Source organism: Prionailurus bengalensis, chromosome B1 (genome assembly GCF_016509475.1).
Source record: "Prionailurus bengalensis isolate Pbe53 chromosome B1, Fcat_Pben_1.1_paternal_pri, whole genome shotgun sequence".
In the NCBI taxonomy this organism is placed as follows: domain Eukaryota; kingdom Metazoa; phylum Chordata; class Mammalia; order Carnivora; family Felidae; genus Prionailurus; species Prionailurus bengalensis.
The window spans coordinates 26,294,255-26,314,303 of NC_057344.1; the positions used below are offsets into that span (position 1 = coordinate 26,294,255).

At 45.0% G+C, this 20,049-nt stretch overlaps 1 protein-coding gene across 1 annotated transcript in view; it reads right to left on the reverse strand.

Annotated features, from left to right (window-relative positions):
* LOC122471657 (low-density lipoprotein receptor-related protein 2-like) overlaps positions 1 to 20,049 on the reverse strand; it is a 43,983-nt gene that overhangs the window by 16,456 nt on the left and 7,478 nt on the right. The window contains exons 6-18 of the mRNA XM_043560518.1: positions 19,691 to 19,810; positions 18,436 to 18,561; positions 17,655 to 17,858; positions 16,793 to 16,961; positions 16,323 to 16,491; positions 14,934 to 15,159; positions 14,003 to 14,128; positions 11,906 to 12,130; positions 6,175 to 6,486; positions 5,342 to 5,554; positions 3,920 to 4,114; positions 2,918 to 3,133; positions 918 to 1,156 (exon numbers count right to left, since the gene is read on the reverse strand). Coding sequence (XP_043416453.1) covers positions 918 to 1,156; positions 2,918 to 3,133; positions 3,920 to 4,114; positions 5,342 to 5,554; positions 6,175 to 6,486; positions 11,906 to 12,130; positions 14,003 to 14,128; positions 14,934 to 15,159; positions 16,323 to 16,491; positions 16,793 to 16,961; positions 17,655 to 17,858; positions 18,436 to 18,561; positions 19,691 to 19,810 — 2,540 coding nt within the window. The remainder of the gene's footprint in view (positions 1 to 917; positions 1,157 to 2,917; positions 3,134 to 3,919; positions 4,115 to 5,341; positions 5,555 to 6,174; positions 6,487 to 11,905; positions 12,131 to 14,002; positions 14,129 to 14,933; positions 15,160 to 16,322; positions 16,492 to 16,792; positions 16,962 to 17,654; positions 17,859 to 18,435; positions 18,562 to 19,690; positions 19,811 to 20,049) is intronic.

Sequence of the window (20,049 nt, forward strand, 5' to 3'; positions counted from 1 at the left end):
CTCAGCCCCTCGGGTACCAGCAGCAACATCTTTCACACATTTGACAGATGAGGGAAAAAAACACTCAGGAGTAAGTACTTTCTTAAGGTCCAACACAAGCCGTAGGATTCTAGCCAGGCTGCACCTCACATACAATGTGGCAGCCTCAGTGCCCCTCATGGTGACAGGTGAGCAGAGCTTCTGAGTGAGACACTTAAGCCACAGCCATTAAGACCGAACATTTGAAAACCTACAATAAAAACCTCTTAAACATTTTTGTTTCAACAGGAGATCTTCTCACTTTGGACACTTCAATGTAGTTACAAGTAACTTTCTGAGCAGTAAGGAGGAGAGCCTTCTCTGTTCTTGTATTTTCTCAAGCTTTCTAGAGGGAAGCACATATTCCTGTTGTGAGGAGAAATCTGTTCTTCTAAGTTGCTTTTTTTTTTTAATCTTTTTTAATGTTTATTTATTTTTGAGAGAGAGAAAGAGCATTGAGCAGGGGAGGGGCAGTGAGAGAGGGAGACACAGAATGCAAGGCAGGCTCCAGGCTCTGAGCTGTCAGCACAGAGCCCGATGAGGGGCTCAGATTCATGAGCCAAGAGATCTTGACTTGAGCCAAAGTCAGACACTTAACCGACTGAGCCACCCAGGCACCCCTAAGTTTTTTTTACTGTTTGTTTATTTGGGGTGGGTGAGGGGCAGACAGAAAGTGGCGGGGGGTGGGGGGAGAGAGAGAGAGAGAGAGAGAGAGAGAGAGAGAGAGAGTCAGTCCAAAGCAGGCTGCATGCTGTCAGCACAGAGCCCAACATGGGGCTCAAACTTACTAATGGTGAGATCATGATCTGAGCCAAAATTAAGAGTCTGATGCTTAACCGACTGAGCCACACAGGTGACCCGAGGAGTCTGTTTTTTCTGAAGAAGGGTACATACACTACCTTCTCGTCGGTTCCATCTTCACAGTCTACGTCACGGTCACATAGCCACTCTGCTGACACACACTCTCCACTCCTCCGGCACCTCACCTCCCCTGACGGGCACCGCGGAGGCAAATCAACAGGACAGCCCTCTTCGTCGGAGTGGTCCAGGCAGTCTTGATTGCCATCACAGCGCAGAAAATTAGATATGCACTGGCCGCTCTTGCATCGAAATTCAGGTGTGCTGCATTTTGCATGAACTGGAAAATAGAACTTTAGGTAAGAACTCAGCCAGAGGTGGAAGCAGTTTGATGGCAAAAGAAATGGTCTGAAGACTCTTCAGTCTCCTGCTGTCACCTTGGGAACTAAACCCTGGCCCTCAAAGGTGGTTCGAGCAGTGTTAGGTCAGAAAAGGCCTACTAAGCTTGCCCGGAAAAATCCTGTCTTGGAGAACAAGGGCTAGAGGACAGGGATGGAGACATGTGGAAGGACACTGGGATAGGCTGGGGAGGAAGACTCTCCTGCAGGACCTTAATGTCATCCATGAAAAGAGAAAGTCTCTCACAACATCCAACATACCCTACATGTTCTGTTCATGGGCTCCATTCCTACAGACAGAAGTTGCTTGGTCCAAGAAAAAAGGTCAGATCCCAGGCAAAACCACAAATACGTACTGAAAAGTAAATGATACCTTGGGTTCTTCCTCCTAATGTTCTTCTCATAAGCACGAATACAGTCATATCATCTGGCTACCCAGTCACCTCCACATTTAAATCCATCATGGTACCTCGACCAGCTCCCTCTTCTGCTCACTTCAATTTCTCCAAAATCTCTCTTCTACCCTATTCCCACAAAATGATCAAGGTCTTTGGAACAAGTCATTGGGAAGACTAAAAAGAAAGATCGTGTACCCCACAAAAAAGAGGGGAAAGTGGTAACACCTATAGATGAGGATAGCCCATCACATGAGAAGACCTAGGATCAAAATTAAAATCTTCAAGGAGGGAGATTCTAGCTCAAGAAATGTGCTGTCAAGTAGACTGGTTTCCCACTAATGGGAATCTTGTCCCTCCAACTTGGAACCTTCCTTCCTAGTCTGTTAACTTTGTGGTAAGTACAGTCCATCATTGTTATTTGCAGATTATTTGCACATTCGCCTACTTGCCAAAATTTGTAACACCCTTCCTAAACCTGTGCTCCCACACTTTTTTGGTCATCTGAGGATACACATACACGGGGCACCTGGATGGTTCAGCCGGTTAGATGTCCCGACTCTTGGTTTAGACTCAGGTCACGATCTCACGGTTTCACGGGCTCAAGACCAGCATCGGGCTCTGCACTGACAGCTCAGAGCCTGTTTGGGATTTTCTCTCTCCCTCTTCTCCGCCCCTCCCCCACTCACACGGTCTCTGTTTCTCTCAAAATACGTGAATAAACTTAAAAAAAAAAAGATGCACATATACAGCAGCAAAACATTTGTGTTGTTAACGCACATTTCCAGTTGCGATCAAACAAGGCGGCGCTCTGCCTTCTTGTTTTGGTCCTTATACTGGAAACAAGTGTCCTTTCTGCAGTCTGTTTAGGGCCATACTTCCCACATTTTTGTATTTTTGGTGATTTTGCTGTTTAAATAGGCCCCCAAGTATAGTGCAGAAAGGCTGTCTAGCATTCATGAGTGCAAGAAGCCTTACGGAGAAAATATATGTATGAGATAAGCTTTGCTCAGGCATGAGTTAAAATGCTGTTGGCTCTGACTTCAGTGTTAATGAGTCAACAATATATTATCTAGTGGTCTCTAAACAGCAATACTCCTAAAACAAGGTTACACATGGATTGGTTGACAAAAATATTATCGCGATAGATTCTCCGAAACCTCACCCTGCATTTTTTTCTATGAGCAATGATGTGACACCTGCTTATTCAGTGTTTGTGGCAACTTTATAGAATATAACTATCACAGATAAGGAGAATCAACCGTAATGCATTTTTCAAACACTCCAAGGGAGCCATATGGCACTTACTACATCCTTGTTCGTCTTTCCTGTCAGAACAGTCTGGGTTGCCATCACACAGCCAGCTCTTAGGGATACAGCGGGTCTTGTTGTCACAACGCAAAGAACAATCTTCAGTGGGCTCCCAGCAGTCCAGCTCATCGGACCCATCAGAGCACTGCTGAGCCCCGTCGCAGTGGTACTTGCCCTCAATGCACTGGTTTCTGGTCAGACACTGGAAGACTCCTAAAATGGAAAGGACCGGAGGCTCTCATCATATACTCAGTCATACTGAAGACTTAAAATTAGAATAACTCGGGGTGCCTGGGTGGCTCAGTCGGTTAAGCGCCAGACTCTCAGTTTCGGCTCCTCTCATGATCTCACGGTTTACGGGTTCGAGCCCGGCATCAGTCTCTGCGCTGACAGCATGGAGCCTGCTTGCGGTTCTCTCTGTCCTCTCTCTGCCCCCCACCCTTGCTCTTGTTCTTTCTCTCTCTCAAAATAAGTCAACATTTCAAAAAATAAATAATATAAAATTAGATGAACTCCCCCTCATCCTGGAGTTTGCATCCTATTTGTGTGAGCTTTAGAGCTTATCTAATCCATGAGCAAGCTTTAGTAAAGTACTCAGGCCAATTATATTAACAAGCTGAACTAAGTTGTTTCATAAGCGCTCATATTGGTTTGGTTACTTTAAACACTTGTTGGGACACTCCAAATCTGTTACAAGTGGTCTATTTAGGTCACTTTATGGCTCAGCCTTTCTAAAGGCAAATCCTGGAACACTTATGCAAATATGAGGAAGCAAGGAAGCACCAGTTAAATTACAGCCAGTAGAACATTTGCCTTCAATGTGATAAAACGGATACTGGTAGAATCCACATTCTGACAGACTCTGACCTTTATTGATGACAATTTATCTAAGAAAGCAAAGTGTGATTAGAATATAAACATGGTACTTCATAGCATGTGCCCGGCCGGAGTGGCGTCATATGCCTGGCACAAAGGACTAGACAGGAGACCGTGACAAACCTGGTCTGTTGCAGAAGTGGGAACAGTTCCCTTCATCTGAGCCATCCTGACAGTCCCGTTTGCCATCGCAGAGGTACTCCTGAGAGACGCATTCCTCCCCGTTCTGACAGGGGACAGAGGATTGGGGGCAAAGCAGAGGGGGCGCCGGAAGAAGGGCGGGGGGGCCGTCTGTGGCTGCCCCTTCCAACTCAGGATCTAGAATAAACAGTTGCTTCAGGAAATCAGTCCCTAAGGTTTCAGCAACAGAGATGTGCTCCCATTGTCCCCCTCCTCCAAAACCACGTGACGGTGGGGTAGTGCCATTTCTCCACCTCATCGGGACAAGCAGGGAGATGGACTCAAAGCCTAGATCCTTAGATTAGATGTGCTGCGTTGGCCCATCGTCTAATGGCTTCGAATTTCGGCAAACTGTTCCCTCCTTTCAGGCCTACCAACTTTTTTTCACTGCCTGATGCCATATGCTAGGAATAAAAAATAAAGTTTCAGCCAGACTTGTTCTGTCTGGCTCCCTGCTATAGCGTCTTGTGATCTGGGACAGGGACCAGCATAATGTGGACACTCCCTTGTTGTGATGTGTCAGTTTCACTTCTAAAAGTTACCAGTTAGTACGTTTGACAACTAGCACAGCAACCTAACAGATCAGTTTGTAGGATAATCAAAGTTGGATTTTTACCAAAACGTTAACTTTTCCTTGGCACACTTTATTCCCTAAGAGATAGGTTCCTATGCCTCATGTTTCTCAGCCTTGAAAACCAGGCTAAACGAACCAATGAATCAAAAGGTAAGGCAGTTCAGACAGAAGAGGGAGAGGAGAGATCTCTATGGACTGGGCACATCGAGGACAGAATGAGTCTGCCCTCCTTGTTTCTACCCTTCCTTTGGACTTCTGGCCACTCTTGCTGACAAAGCCCCTGAATCCTGTGAGAGGATTTCTTCTTTTTCTGCCGCAAGATCCAGGATCAGATTTTTGGGCTCCAGGCCAAAGGCATAGGTGAAAAGAGAAAGGTAAGCCAGCCTTAAGCAGGGCAATCTGAACTACAGGTACAGCTTCAACAGCAGGAAAGAAGCGCTTCTCCTCGTACCCACAGCCCCAGAGCAGCTTTGCACACGATGCTCTGCAAGATGCTGCTGCCTGGAGGAAGGGGGTTCCTTGGTAAAACCTGTCTGGGAAAGTGGTTTAGAACAAATTAAATGGATCTCTTTATGGCCAGAGGTTTATTATGCATTTGCTCGGGGTCTTGGGTCATTTAGCAAATTTTAAGAAACGTGTCAGCTTCTTACTCTTCCAGGATAGGGAAGTTAGGAGAAGGCCTGCTGACCTGTGGGTCGGGACAACTGCCAATATAAGATTCCTCTGAAAACACACTGACAAGAGGCAGGTAAAGTGGAGTTCAGAGAATGACCCCACACAGGAAGACTCGCCTGAAACCTGCTGATTCTCTGCCAGGATGATCATTTTCCTTACATCTGGCTCTTTTGACACGGAGAAGGGCTCTGGCATCCTCCTGTTCCACAGCAGTAGAGCTCCTCTGTGCACGGTCACCAGGTAGGGCTCGTGGGCCGCTATAATGCCATCACTCCAGGCCTTGTTCAAAGCGTATGTTCTATTTTTGAGGAGGCTCAGACTTTGCAACCCTAAGGAAGAGTCAAGTTCTTACCAGCTGATGGAGAACATGCAACCTGTGATGGCAGGGGCAAGGGGGGTCATGGGCACCACTCAACTGAGGTTCAATGACCCCAACTGAAAATAAGTCCAAGGAAAGTGTTCAAAGCTCCAGGAAAGTGAGATCTGCCACGTGGAAGCATCAGGTGTGGTTTTACTGCCTCGCATGTGGTCTGTGAACACACTCAGGCACCAGCTGCTGGAGATGGGTTCTGGGTGAGAGGACCATCAACAGCCGCGAGGCAGAGGCCGTATCTGGAGTCAAGTGTAGCTGAAGCATCTCTGCTCCATTTGCAATGGAAGTTGGGTTCTGTTACTTCCACTCACGGGAACAGAAACAGATTCTGGACAAAAAGCTATTAAGCATATTAGCTCTGAAGCTTACTACCTTTCAAGTCAAGAATCCAGACTTACAAATGGAACCAAGTGTGAGGTAAGTGACACGGGTCCCAGCTTTGCCTACGAGAGTCAGAATCTGAGCCTGGGTCTAGCCAGTTCTAAGAATGGCCAGAATCCTTGTGCTGAGACAAGATTCTCCCGCCACCTCCCATCCCAAGCTTCTTCCAACTGTGCTGCTTGGTGTTGCACTTACCTGACCCTTTGGTAGTCCAGAGGATGCTAGACGAGCCAAGGTCTAAGGCCATATGGGTGTCGGCCGTCCAGGTGCCCATCCAGACTTCCTGTCTGCTTTTACCATCAAGGGTCATACTTTGCAAATGTTTCCCACTCTCTACCCAGTAGATCACCCTCTTTGGCCAGTTGAGAAGAAGATGCAGTATAATGCTGCCTGTCCTGTAAAGGGTATGTGTGTCTGGGCCAGTAATGTTGGTCTTCTGAATAGCACTTCTGTCACAGGGCAGCCAGTACAAGTCCCCAGTGGATACGTCCACATTTGCTGAGCAGACTGTAAGGAGGAGAAGGAACTTCCATTAGAAAGGACACTCAAATACACTCATGCATGGTCTTAAGTTTTGAGTTAAGGATGGACTCAACTAGAAACAATTAGGATGCAAAGACTGGTTCCTAACAAGCCTACATGGCTCATTCATCTGAGTCCCATCATACCTATCCTGGATCCAGCACCTTGTCTCTAGCACCAGCTCATGTGACCCTTACAACCAGCTGCTAAGGGAGAGATTCACCACCTTTCAGGAGTTGGAGATCTACGTGGCAACGCTGACACTTGAATGCAGGTCTGCAACTTTGGATTCACATCCCTCTTCATTGGTTAAGTATGAAAATCAATCGATTACATGTCAAGTGCCTAGGACTGAGATTGCTGCGGGAAAGCAGAGACTGAGTAAAGGGAAACCACAACGGTGGTATCAAAGGTCATTCGTGGGATGGACACATAGGGAGGTGACCCACAGCCAGAAGACACAGACACGATAGGCACCAAGTATATGAAAGCCACAAAGCGTTAGCTTCTAAGCATGACAGCTGGGCACGACCCTACGAAGCACTCCCTGCTCCCATTCCGCTCACCATAGCTGGACAATTGGGTCTAAGCTACATAGTTCCTACTACTGGGCTGCAGTATAGCATAAAAGTTAGGAGCAGTATCAGGCTAGCGAGTCAGATCGCCTTGTTTGAAACACGTTCCAAAATAAGGTGCCCGTTAATTTTTGTGCCCCAGTTTCCACAAATGCATGGTAGGGACACTGCTTCTCTCAGTGTTGAGGATTAGAGTTAGTATGCATAAAGCTTAGGACAGTGTCCAGTATTTTATTATTTTTTTAAGGTATTTATTTTTGGGAGAGGGCAAGCAGGTGAGGGGCAGAGAGAGGAAGACAGAGGATCGGAAGCGGGCTCTGCACTGACAGGCTGACAGCAGCAAGACAAATGTGGGGCTCGAACCCAAGAACAGTGAGATCATGACCTGAGTTGAAGTCAGACACTCAACCAACCGGACCACGCAGGTGCCCCACTGTGTCGGGTATTTTCTAGCGCTGTGTCGGAGCTAGTTTGCACGAGCCTGTAACGGCCAGTTGTTAAATTCAGGGATGCTGCAAATTTGCTGTCCAGTACGGTCATTATTGAAACTAAATTACGTAAGCCTACTTGTATTTGAAACAAAACTAAAACACTCATCACTTACTTTCCCGCGTTTTGTTACTGCACACCGGCGTTAAGGGACATCACATTGGTAGCTTGAAATCTGGCACCGTGGGAGTATTTTCAAGCAGAGAAATTGGCAAACGCTGCACATCAGGGCTTTGTGTTAGGTTTTGTTTTCTAGTCCAGGGACTGACAAACAACGGCCCTTGGGCGGATTCCAGCCTGCAATCTGTTTTCATAAAATTTGGTGGAGCACACCATGGTCATTCTACAGTACATGTTTTTGGCTGGTTGGGCATTCTACTGTTGTATCTTTTCAGATACAACTGGCCTTTCAGAGGAAGAGGTTGAAAACCCCTGGTCTGGGCTGAAGTAGCGGAGAAAGATGCTAATATTGCAAATTAGACTTACATGTGTCACATCTACAGCCATTACCTTTTAAATACCACAAAAATTGGGAAGATAATTTTCTAGTCCTTGAAAACTATTATCCAATTCCACACATAAGTCCTTTGTGTCAATAAACTAATTCCAATTAGTCTCCATTGCTACACTTTTCACTTGTTTACAGAAACACATAGCAAACAACACTTCAGTAGGACTATATTCACTCAACGATGGCATCGACATCTTTGCCAAATCAGATAGCAATCAAGCATTTATTCACAGTTGGATTGTGTTAAATCCTGATTGAATTGCAACTATAAACTGCTTTTTTTATTTCTGAGTTCTTGAATCTGTAGCCAATCTGAAAATCGTGTGGCTATATGAAATTTACAGTAAAGAATGTCATCTATTTTATTATTTGTAAATAATGTCACATCCTTCATGCCAGCTTTATTAGAAACATATAATGTATATATGAACATATCCCCCAACCTCCAGAAAGCTGGTTCTTAATTTAATATCCGGTGGTATACTGGGATATATTTAAGAACTCAATTGTTAGGACTCCTGGGTGGCTCAGTCAGTTAAGCGTCCAACTTTGGCTCTGGTCATGATCTCAAGGTTCGTGAGTTCAAGCCCCACGTCAGGCTCTGTGCTGACAGTTCGGAGCCTAGAACCTGCTTCAGATGCTGTGTCTCCCTCTCTCTCTCCCCCTCCCTGCTCACCCACTGTCTCTCAAAAATGAACAAACGTTAAAAAAATTTTTTTTAAAAAGAACTCAAATGTTAACTACCAGGAAGGTTGAGAAACAGACAAGGCATGGAACTGGGGCGTGGTACCAGAATGGTGAAGCCAGTACCCACAGGCTTAACGTGTGTTAGTTTTTCCCACTTCCTGGGTGTTAGGGTAGGAGCATATCTTAATATCCCTCACATTTTCTTTTCTTAAGTTTATTTATTTATATTTAGAGGGGGGAGGGAGAGGGGGCAGAGAGAGAGAGAGAGAGAGAGAGAGAGAGAGAATATCCCAAGGAGGCTCTGTGCTGTCGGCACAGAGTCTGACTCAGGGCTCCCAGTCACAAACTGTGAGATCATGACCTGAGCCAAAATCAAGAGTTGGACACTGAACTGACTAAGCTACCCAGGCACCCTTATTCCTCATGTTTTCATGAGGAGAAACTGGCATAGAATTGTCCCCATGTTCCTTAAGTCTCACTCCAGGAAAGAAGGGACTTAAGGTTGGCCAGTTAGCAAGAACAGACTGGCCACGCCCGGTTCAGCTTCGGTCTTCTCTGTCGGGCTCTGACGTCTGCATAGAAGATGCGCTCTCTCTGGCATGAGATTCAAGTGGTGCCGTGCAGATTCAAGGTTGAGTGTCCAGTTGCCAGGACCACGGAATGTTCTTTGAGCGATTCTACATAGGTTCTTAAAGACACACACTCTTTCCTAAAAGAGGATATTGAAGCCCTCCCATTTTTTTATTAGCAATCTCAACTGTATTTACCAGCTTCGCTTCTCAGTAGGACAGGATTAACACATTCAAGAGAATATACTGATGTTAGTATACTTTGATGTGAGGATAAGCTGGAAGCTGGGTCGTGAGGAGTCCTGGAGATCTGTAAACAGGCCTTGAGATGTAGTAACCAGCCCTTTCCCTGCTGTGAATGGCCTGCCTGGCTTTGTCAAGCTTTCAGCCATCATACACGAAAAACACACCCCTGTTCTCCAGATACATGTGGGGTTTCCCTACGCCAAGCAATTCTGCAACACGAGAACGTCCTACAATTCAGGGGCGCTTGGGGGTGTCTCAGTCGGTTGAGTGTCCGACTCTCGGTTTCGGCTCAGGTCATGATCTCACAGTTTTGTGGATTCGGGTCCCGTGTCGGGCTCTGCGCTGACAGTGTTGAGGAGCCTGCTTGAGATTCTCTTTCTCTCCCTCTTTCTCTGCCTCTCCCCCACCCACATTCTCTCAAAATATAAATAAACTTAAATTGTAGGACATTCTTAAAAAATGTTTTTAATTCAGTTCTGACACCATCTACCTGCAGTTGGCATCAGACCCTGCAGGGTAAGGGTTCCCTCCCAATACTGCCCCCACTTCTGATGCCAACCATAAGTACAGGTTGTCCCCGGACTCTGAGCCAATGGCCCTAAATCGGGGTTCCCACAACCCCCTCGAATTTGATCATTTGCCAAATGGCTCACAGAACCGAGGGAAACACACTTACTGGTTTAGCGCATACAGGATACAAATGAACAGCCAGGTGAAGACATTCACAGGGCCACATCCGAAGGGCCCACAAGCAGGAGCTTCTGTTCCCATGGACCTGAGGTTTGCCTCCCTTCCGGCACACAGGTGGAGGCTTCATCACATAGACATGACTGAGCACCGATTCCATTTCCAGCCCCCCCTCCCCTCTCCAGAGAATGGGGAGTAGGGCTGAGAGGTCTAAGCTTCTGGTCATGGCTTGGTCTTTCTGGTTAACAGCCTCCCAGGGTCAGTGATAAGGGTTTTAAAGTTTTTCTGGCCCTAAGTCGTGGAAATGGACCTTAAATTCAATTTTGCATTCTTGGCTCATTCAAGCCAAACCTATTCCTCTCGCCCAGGAAACCCCAAAGGACCTAGGAGCTCTGTGTCAGAGCTATCACTCAGGAAGTTACAAAGCTCTGTGCCAGTAATCAGGGTCAGATATGTGTATTTTTTTCCTATTATTTCAGAGCCACCTACCCCAAGGACTCAGTATTCCACACGAGAACCCAGCTCAAGTGAAACTGCCAGTCTCCTAAAATTCCTTGATATAATCATTGTAACACTGAAACCTATTAGCTAAGATTAGCCAGTGGAGCAAAGGTGGCATTTTTAATTAAATGGGAAGAAATTTAAGGCCACAAGTTTCCTCAGACAGCCATCAGCTGTATTGCAAGATCACTGCCACTTCACTTTTTCCTGAAAGTTCTCCAGGGCAGGTACCGGAAGTTGTAAGGCACCAGGCACTGTGCTTGCCCTCAGGACTCAGCAGAGTCCACTGCTCTGAAGGACGTCCCGGGAGCACGTCTTTCAGGACAGCACTGCTTGTAGTAAAGCTTATTGTTGGTACTTACAGTACGCAGGGAACATCCGGAAATCAAATTATTCACCCTAGAGCTCTAGCCTCAGTTCCTTTTTATAAAGTAGATGTTTGCTGTTAGGCAGAGCACAGGGCACTAAGCTTGGGGTATAGCACCCAGGAGTGGGAGAGAAGAGAAAATATATATTACCACAGTAAGAAAATATCTTGCTAGTTCTCAGAAATCTGCATTGCAAATCACTTCTAAATTAGTGCAAGAAAAAAATCTGCATTGCAAAACTGAAGGATTTGAGGTCTATTTCTGTCCTGCCCAAACTTAAGGCCAGGAAAATAGAATCTCAAAAAACTTACCACTGACCCCATGATTTGCCAAATCATGGTAGCCTTTTAACAGTCTGCACAGCTCTCCTAAGCATAAGGGTAACTCTGATACTTCATATGTAAGTTAGTTTAAAACCATTCTTTCGGAGGTGCCTGGGTGGCTCAGTTGGTTGAGCGTTGACTTGCTCAGGTCATGATCTCACGGTTTGTGGGTTCGAGCCCCGCATCGGGCTCTGTGCTGGCAGCTCAGAGACTGGAGGCTGCTTCAGATTCTGTGTCTCCCTCTCTCTCTCTCTCTCTCTCTCTCTGCCCCTCCCCTGCTCTCGCTCTGTCTCTCAAAAACAACACAAAAAATAAAAATAAAAAAATTCTTTGGCATTAAGACGGATTCAGATCAGGAATAGGTACCTTTTTTTTTTTTTTTTTTGGCTCTACTTAATTTTAGAGCCAGAAAATAAAGGGAAAAAGCCAAAATAGCCACCCAACTTACCTGTATGCTCTGTCCAAATCTCTCGCTTTTCTCCCGAATAGCCAGTTGAGAAGAACAGACGTCCTTGGGCATTTGTCCAGTAGATGAGGTTTCTTTTCCAGTCAATATCCAGTAAATAGATGTTCCTAGGATGCTCTTGAACCAGGGTTCGCTCTATAGCAGTTCCCATAAAACCAACTTTCAACAAGTAGAGACGTTTGCCAGAAGAAAACACCACCTTTAACTCTACCAAGGGAAAGAGGAGATTTACTGTTTGGCCATTTGCTAGGTAAGCCCAAATGCTCCCTTCTTGAGCAATCCCTCCAGCTGAGGTACACCTAGAAAGGGGTCTTATCAAATTCGCTTCTGAGGCACACATACAACCCAAATGCCCTAGCTTCCTTAGAGAAGGGAGCCATTTGGGCAAATGAAGTGCTGATCAGCTTTCCCAAGGCACAAACCCTTTGAATTTTCTGCTGAAAGGTCCACACAGAAGCAGGAGGATTAGGGCTGGGGTGGTGCCCCATTTCATTCAGTAATGTCCTTGAATCCTTGCTCGTGGCACTCAAGTCTCAGTAGAAAGAATTTTAAATTCAATTGCCCACTTAAAGAAAAGTTACTTGGGAACTTAACTGGATATATAATGTTCAAGGTACGATTTAAGCTCAAGTCCTGAGTCTGGCACAATAGTGTATTATATACACCACGAGTGCATTCAGTGGCTACCCCTGAGAATTGTGTTCTTTAAAGGTAGTTAGAACGTGAACATACTCATAGCATTTTTTTTAATTTTTTTATTAGTTTTCTTTATTTTTGAGAGGCAGAGAGAGAGAGAGAGATCGCGAGTGGGGGAAGGGCAGGGAGAGAGGGAGACACAGAATCCGAAGCAGGCTCCAGGCTCTGAGCTGTCAGCACAGAGCCCGATGCAGGGCCTGAACTCACGCACCGTGAGATCATAACCTGGAGCTGAAGTCGGATGCTCAACCGATTGAGCCACCCAGGCGCTCCCACCATGTGTTCTTAAAGCCTCAATGTTCTTTAGGAAAAAGTAACTTGGATAGAGGGGTTCAATAGAGCATGTAGCCTTAATATTTCAAAGACAAAAACCAGCAGGAAGACTTTACGTTAACAATATTGACATAGACTCTCTGCTCACAAACAGAAGCCAGAACACATAATAGTTATAAAACTATGGAGGATTACTTTTCTTATACAACTTAAATTTTCTGGTAAAACTGGAGTGGGCAATATCCAGTAAATAGATGTTATGTTTTTCTAGTTTAAAATCAATCAAACCCAAATACCCACGGATGGATGAATGGATAAACCAAATGTAGTACAGATAAAATGGATTGTTATCCAGCCTTAAAAAGAAATTCTGGGGGCACCTGGGTGGCTAAGCGTCTGACTTCGGTTCGGATCATGATCTCGTGGCTCGTGAGTTCGAGCCCTGCATCAGGCTTTGTGCTAACAGCTCCGAGCCTGGAGCCCGCTTGGGATTTTGTGTCTCCCTCTCTCACGCGCTCTCTCTCTCTATCTCTCTCTCTGCCCCTACCCTGCTCATGCTTTCTCCTTCAAAAATAAACAAACACTAAAAAAAAAATTTTTTTTTTAATTCTAACACCTATTACAACATGTATGAACCTCAAAGGTATTATGCTAAGTGAAATAAGCCAGCAACGAAAGGGAAAATACTGTATGATTCCACTTAATGAGGTTCCTCAAGTAGTCAAATTCATATGGACCGAAGGTAGAATGGTCGTCCAGGGGCAGGCAGAGGAGGAGAGGAAGGGGGAGTTATTGTTAAATAGGTACAAAATTTCAGTGTAGGAAGATGAAGACGTTCTGGAAATGGGATGGTGGTGATGGCTGCACAAAAATATGAATGTGCCTAATGCTACTGAACTGTACACTTAGAAGTGGTTAAAATAGGAAGTTCTAGGTTATGGACTTTTAACACAACTGAAAAAACTAATCAAGATCTTTGAGAGCGAAACTTAACCAAAGTAAGGTTGTCAGTGCAAAAGTGATTGATCCCAAAATGGAAGCCACGTTATTTCCAGGCCTACCATGGAATGTGACTCCCAGAGCCAAACCCATTTCACCCAGCAGACTTACCACTACATGTACCAGAAGGTAAAAGAAACATTCCTTCTGGACAAACACACTTATATCCCTTGGGATGGATGGGGGACAGGAGACATAAGTGGCTACAAGAGCCTGGAGCACATTCTGGGTATCTGCCTGTTGTAAAAGAGAAATAGGTTAGATACAATTTCAGAATTCTCCATATACTAGTTCAAAACTGAAGACTCAAGGGAATTAAATTAGTTTTGCCTTAAGAGGAATCCCAGTATCCTCGTTTCCTTCTAGGTTAGGCATGCCGACCTTTAAACTCCCACGATCCCCTTTCAGATACTGGCAATTACTTATCCATGTTGAGCTCAAGCCAATAAAGCTTCAACCACCAGCATCTTCTCCCCCCAGAGTTAAGGCAAAATGCTGCCTAGTTCGCTTATAGGAAGACTCCTTTAGAAGTAAATAGTAGTCTAAGTTCTCTACTTTGCTTAGTCTCTCAGACACAGTAAGAACCATTATCTGAGTTGAATCTGACATATAATTGCTGATTGACAAAAGTTTTTAACTCCTACTCTTCTATAAATGGGATACTGGGCTTTCTTCAACTTTCTGTCAAGAGCATAAAACTTTAAGGTCAACGACAATTAACGTGTCTGTGAGTAAGCTATTGTAGCCCTTATGTGAATAGCTTATTACCCCGTTTCATGTATTTCAGACTTCAAGAATCTGGTTACTACATTGGACTTGGACAAAGCACAAGGTACATGCTTGGAAGGAGTTTCCCAGAAAAGGATTTTGTTCATTTTCTCTTATTTAGAAGTCCTATAGAATTCTGGAATAATACCCAGAACATTTTCCCTGCCTAAAAAAGTAGCAAGTTCCAAGAGCAGACCAAGGTAGTAATTTAGGCCATTTCTGTTTAGTGTACATTCTGATGCATTAGCATTTCAAAAGCAAGTCCTTGACATACCCTTGGGCTGCTGGGATTTGTGCAGGACAGAGAAAGCAGATATGGAAGCATTCAGCAGCACCACTCTCTCCTTTGGGGTGTGGGGTGAAGTGCGAAACAGCCGTATTTTATTTGCCCAGAAGAAAGAGTTCTCAAATACAGCTAGTCCTATTGGATTGTCACCTTCCAAGAAGATCTCAGGAAAGGTGTGCCTCCCACTGCCGTCCACGTTTACCGTCTCTATGGACTAAAGGGTTAGAGTCATGAGAGCAGTGTACCGTTAGCAAGAGATGCCGAGGTCAGTGCACCTCTTTCATGCACACTGATTAACATCTTCATGAGCTATCAACTTGACAGAGATGAAATCATCTTAGGATTCACGGAAGGTAATGCCAAACCCAGTGGTGCAACTGCATCTTGCACAAACCGGGTCACAGATAAGTTACAATAGTTACTTGTACAACACATTGTCTGCATCCAAACGTTGTGCCAAGTTCTTTCCCTACATTTTCCGATTGTCTTTTGAAGAAAAACATTTTAGCTGTTTTCAGAGAGGGCAACGGGAGCCCAAAGAGGTGCCATAAATTGCCAAAATCACAGCTGATGTGGTAGGCTTAAAAATATGATTCCCCAGGGCACCTGGCTGGCTCTGTTGGTACAGCATGAAACTCTTGATCTCAGGATTGGGCGACACACTGGGTGTTGAGATTACTTAAAAAAAAAAAAAATTGATGTCTTTTAAAAAAATGACTCCTAAGCCTATGCTTTTGGCTACTGTGTCATATTGGTCTGTCAGTTTGATGCTTCCAAAAATGAGATTACACAAACTGTAATATTAAGACCTCGAAATAGGAATATAAGTAAGTACTAAGTACTTAACTATGTTATTTCAAGGAGGTGGTCTGCCATCTTAAAAGGTTTTACATCCTAGGCATGACATAGAATATGCCCTATACTACCAGTGCCAGGTTTGACTGTAGTATTTAAGAAAGTCACAATAGGGGCACCTGGGTGGCTCAGTTGGTTAAGTGACTCTTGATTTCAGCTCAGATCGTGATCTCATGGTCATGGGACCAAGCCCTGCATCAGACACCACACCGAGCATAGAGCCTGCTTGGGATTCTCTCCCCCACTCTCTCTGCCCCTCCCCATTCCCTCTTTCTCTTTTCAATAAACCTAAGAAAAAAAAAAAAAAAAAAAGGAAGTCACGCCAAGTCTCCCAACCTATGTTGATATCGTCAGACTCTACCTAAAGACACTGTGCAATCCTAGCTTGCTTCTCTCCGTTTTCACAGCCAGAAATATTTCACAGTGTTGATGCAAGACCAAAGAGAACTTCGCAGTTACCCACAGTCATACCAAGACCCAGGTTTAACGGTTTATCTTCTCTCCCGGACCTATTTCCAGTACCTCTTTATAGTCGCTGATCCAGTAGAGCCTGCCGGTCACGTGGTCGAGTGTCAGTCCTACAGGCTCCTCCATGTTTACAGCTGCGAGCACCTTCCTATCTGAGCCATCCATCCCTGCGGTCTCAATAGTTCTCATGCCTTTCTCACCACGATTTACCCAATACAAGGACCTGAGAAAAGTAAAAGGGGCAAGATGTTAACAGTCCCCTCCACTGAACAGCCAGGTCCCCTTAGCTCTCTTGTCCAGGTCCCAGATCACCACACTGCTAAGAATGCAGGAGATTTCTGCCCTCAGACTCAATAGACTGAAAAGTTGGGCCTCATAACATTCGATTTAGGCTTTAAACTCAAGATTTATTTATTTTTTTTTTTGGAGCAAATAGGTTGAAAAAGTTGAAGTGTTCTCTTATCAACTTAAACTTCTAAGATAACCAATGATTTGGGATATAGTCTCAAAGAAACACTACTTACTTCTTTGTGGGAAACACGATGAGCTGCTCTGGCACCAGATCCTTTTCCAAGATTTTGACGTAGCCTCTGCCATCACTTAAACCAGCACAGATGACCCTTGCGAAGCTGCTCGCCCAATACAACTGTCCCGTGAACCAGTCCAAAGAGACACTGTTCACCGTTTTAAGTTCTGGGGATACAGGAGACAGTGTTCTGTTCCCACAGATTTGGACCGAACTTGTCTACATGTTCTGATTTCAAGCTGCACAATGAGGCAAACAGGACACAGGGAAGGAGGGCCAGAGATGTGCTATGTCCAATATGCAGTGTGCAGCAGGGAAAGAGAAAGATCTTAGCAGAAACATAACCAAGAAATCGAAGAGACTGCAAGCTCAGTTTGGGGCACTATCTATTACGGAAGTCTCAGGTGCATTGTTAGGAACTGTACGCCTTAACCGCTCGCAGAGGATTTCTGGGCACCCGGGACAATGCTAAGCACTTCCGCACATGTACCAACTCTGGTTTAACCCCCACACTTACCCAATCAAGCAAGTGCTATTCCCTTCATCTTACAGACGGTGGTTCAAAGGAGTTAGCAACTTGCTCAAAGTCACATACCTAGTAATAGAGTGGAGACAAACCTTGGCCTGAGCCCACATCCCCAAACTTTCTGGACTACTTAATAGTGACTTCATTCTCCAGGTAGACTCTACCAAAGCTCCCATGGAGCCAAATTAGATAGTCTTATCTCAAATTGGGACTGTATAAATCTCATGATTCCCAAGGAAGTCACAGAAGATGTCCAGATGAGTAACACAGGCTGCTTATACTCTGTTGATGTAGCTTTAAGAAGCTATAGGGTTCTTCACGTCAAGAAATATACCTGGATAGAGAAGAACCGAGTTTGGCTTCCCAAGGACAAACACATTTAAGATTCCATCCACCCAAAAGTACATGCTTCTCTCAAGATCATATGCAACGGAAGTAGGCCTCGATTTTATAGGTACAAGAGGTTCGTAGATGCCTGTTCTTCGATCCAGGACACCAAGTTCTCGATCTGCTGCTATAAGAATTTTAACAGCATCATCTGTAATAGAATTGGAAAAGGAGTAGTGACACATTCCTTTGAAACTTTCTTTCATGCCATTCTCTTTAACCAAAGAAGCTGTCCCTGCTGAAATGCACTTACCCTGAAGTCTGGACTCAGGAGTGTCCAGAGGAGATCTAGGGGACCACCTTAAGTCTTAATTCCTCCTCTAAACTCCAACACATTCAAACTAATCTTTGGAATCTCTTGGCCCATTTGATTTCAGATTCAGCCCTTCCCCCAACCCTAAACAGACGTCCTCTCTATGCCTCATACACAGAAGCCAAATAAATGAACTGTCCCATCCTTAAAGAAACACAGGCCCAGTTAAGATTTTATCAGTGGGGTCCCTGGAGCCCCTAGGTGTATAGCCTAGAGAATACGTCATTTTAAAGACACTTAATAGCAACTGAAACTCAAATTGGCCAAGGAATGTTGTCATAGCAGCTTCTTTATGGAAAGAATAAAGTCTTCTCTAATACTAGACCCTAAAGGGAATCACCCATAGTATTTCTATCTATAATTACTGCTAAGGGCACAGCAAGAGCTAGGCTTTACTTAGGGTCTCAGAGCTCACCTGTAACTCGGCAACTGGTACCATTGTAGAGCTGGTGACCTTGAATACATTCACAGGAGTAAGAGCCTGGTGTGTTGTGACACAGCTGGCCACAAGGACTGTAGGCCTTGGAGCACTCATCTAGATCTAATGATAGACAGTCGTAAGTCAGAGATGACCAAGGAGCAATCCCTTGAGTATTTTTGTTCCTTTGAGCTACTTTTCAGACGCTCACTGGACATGTATTATGTGGAAACCACTGCACTGGGTGCTGGGACAGACAGTCCCTGCTCTGTTGAACTGCCATCCACATAAGTGTAATTCAGCAGAAACATCAATATAGAGACCCCAGAAGATGGATCTAGGTTGCCCTAACAACGTTCTTTGGGGTGTTGCTGATTCAGAATGAATGGTAAGATGTGGAAAAACAAAGACTTGTGCACTGCTGGTGGAAAAAATCAAATGGGCCACCCCTGTGGAAAATAGTTGGATGGTTCCTCAAGTTAAACAGACTCGACCACATGATACAACGATTCCACTTCTGACATATACCCAAGAGTATTGAAAGCAGGGATTCAGACATCTGCACACCAATGTCCGTAGCATTGTCCACAATCGCCAAAAGGTAGAAACCGTGGAAGTGTCCATCAACAGATGGATAAACAAAATGAGACATATACACACAATGAAATATTATTTGGACTTAAGATTTTGGGGGGCCTGAGTGGCTCAGTTAAGTGCCCGACTCTTGGTTTTAGCTCATGTCATGATCTCACCATTTGTGAGATCAGGCCCCACATCGGGCTCTGCATGGACAGCACAGAGCCTGCTTGGGATTCTCTCTCTCCCCTACACTCTCTCTCGCTCTCTACCCCTCCCCCACTCATGTTCGCTCTCAAAATAAACTTAAAAAAAAAAGAGAGAGATTCTGACACATGCTAGGACATGGATGAACCTTAACAACATGCTAAGTGAAACAAGCCAGACACACAAGGACATTTACCACATGATCGTATTTAGATGCAGGACTAGAACAGGCCAATTCATAGAGACAGGAAGTCGATAGAGGTTTCCAGGGATTGGGGACAGAGTTATTATGTCACAGGTATGGAGAGTTGCTGTTGGGAGGATGACAAAGTTCTGGAGATGGACAGTGGTGATGTTTGCACATGCTGAGGCCACTGGAGTATATATTTAATGATTAAGATGGTGTATTTTATATCATATCCATCATCCTGCAATAAAAACTTTGAAGATGAGCCAAATGAACGCTGACCTGCACAGCTTTGAGCGTCCGGCTGTAATTGCCACCCGGCTCCACACGAACACTGGACTCCCCAATATGTGTCCCTGCACTGCCCCTCACAGCCCCCGTTGGCCAGAGAGCAGTTTTTACCTGGTAGAGACAGGGAAGCGGTCAGGACGGCTTAACACGGTGCAGATCAAACATTTCATAAACCGTTGTGTTACAAACCCCCACACTGTGTAAGGGCCATATGACTGTTTTGACCCTGCTCCCTGACCTAGGAATGTGGAGGCTTTGGGAAAAGACCAGAAGACAGGGAAAGTTAGGAATCTTGGAGCAGGGGAAAGGAATTTTTTAGGTGGACAGTCCGGACAATTTCAAATGTTGGC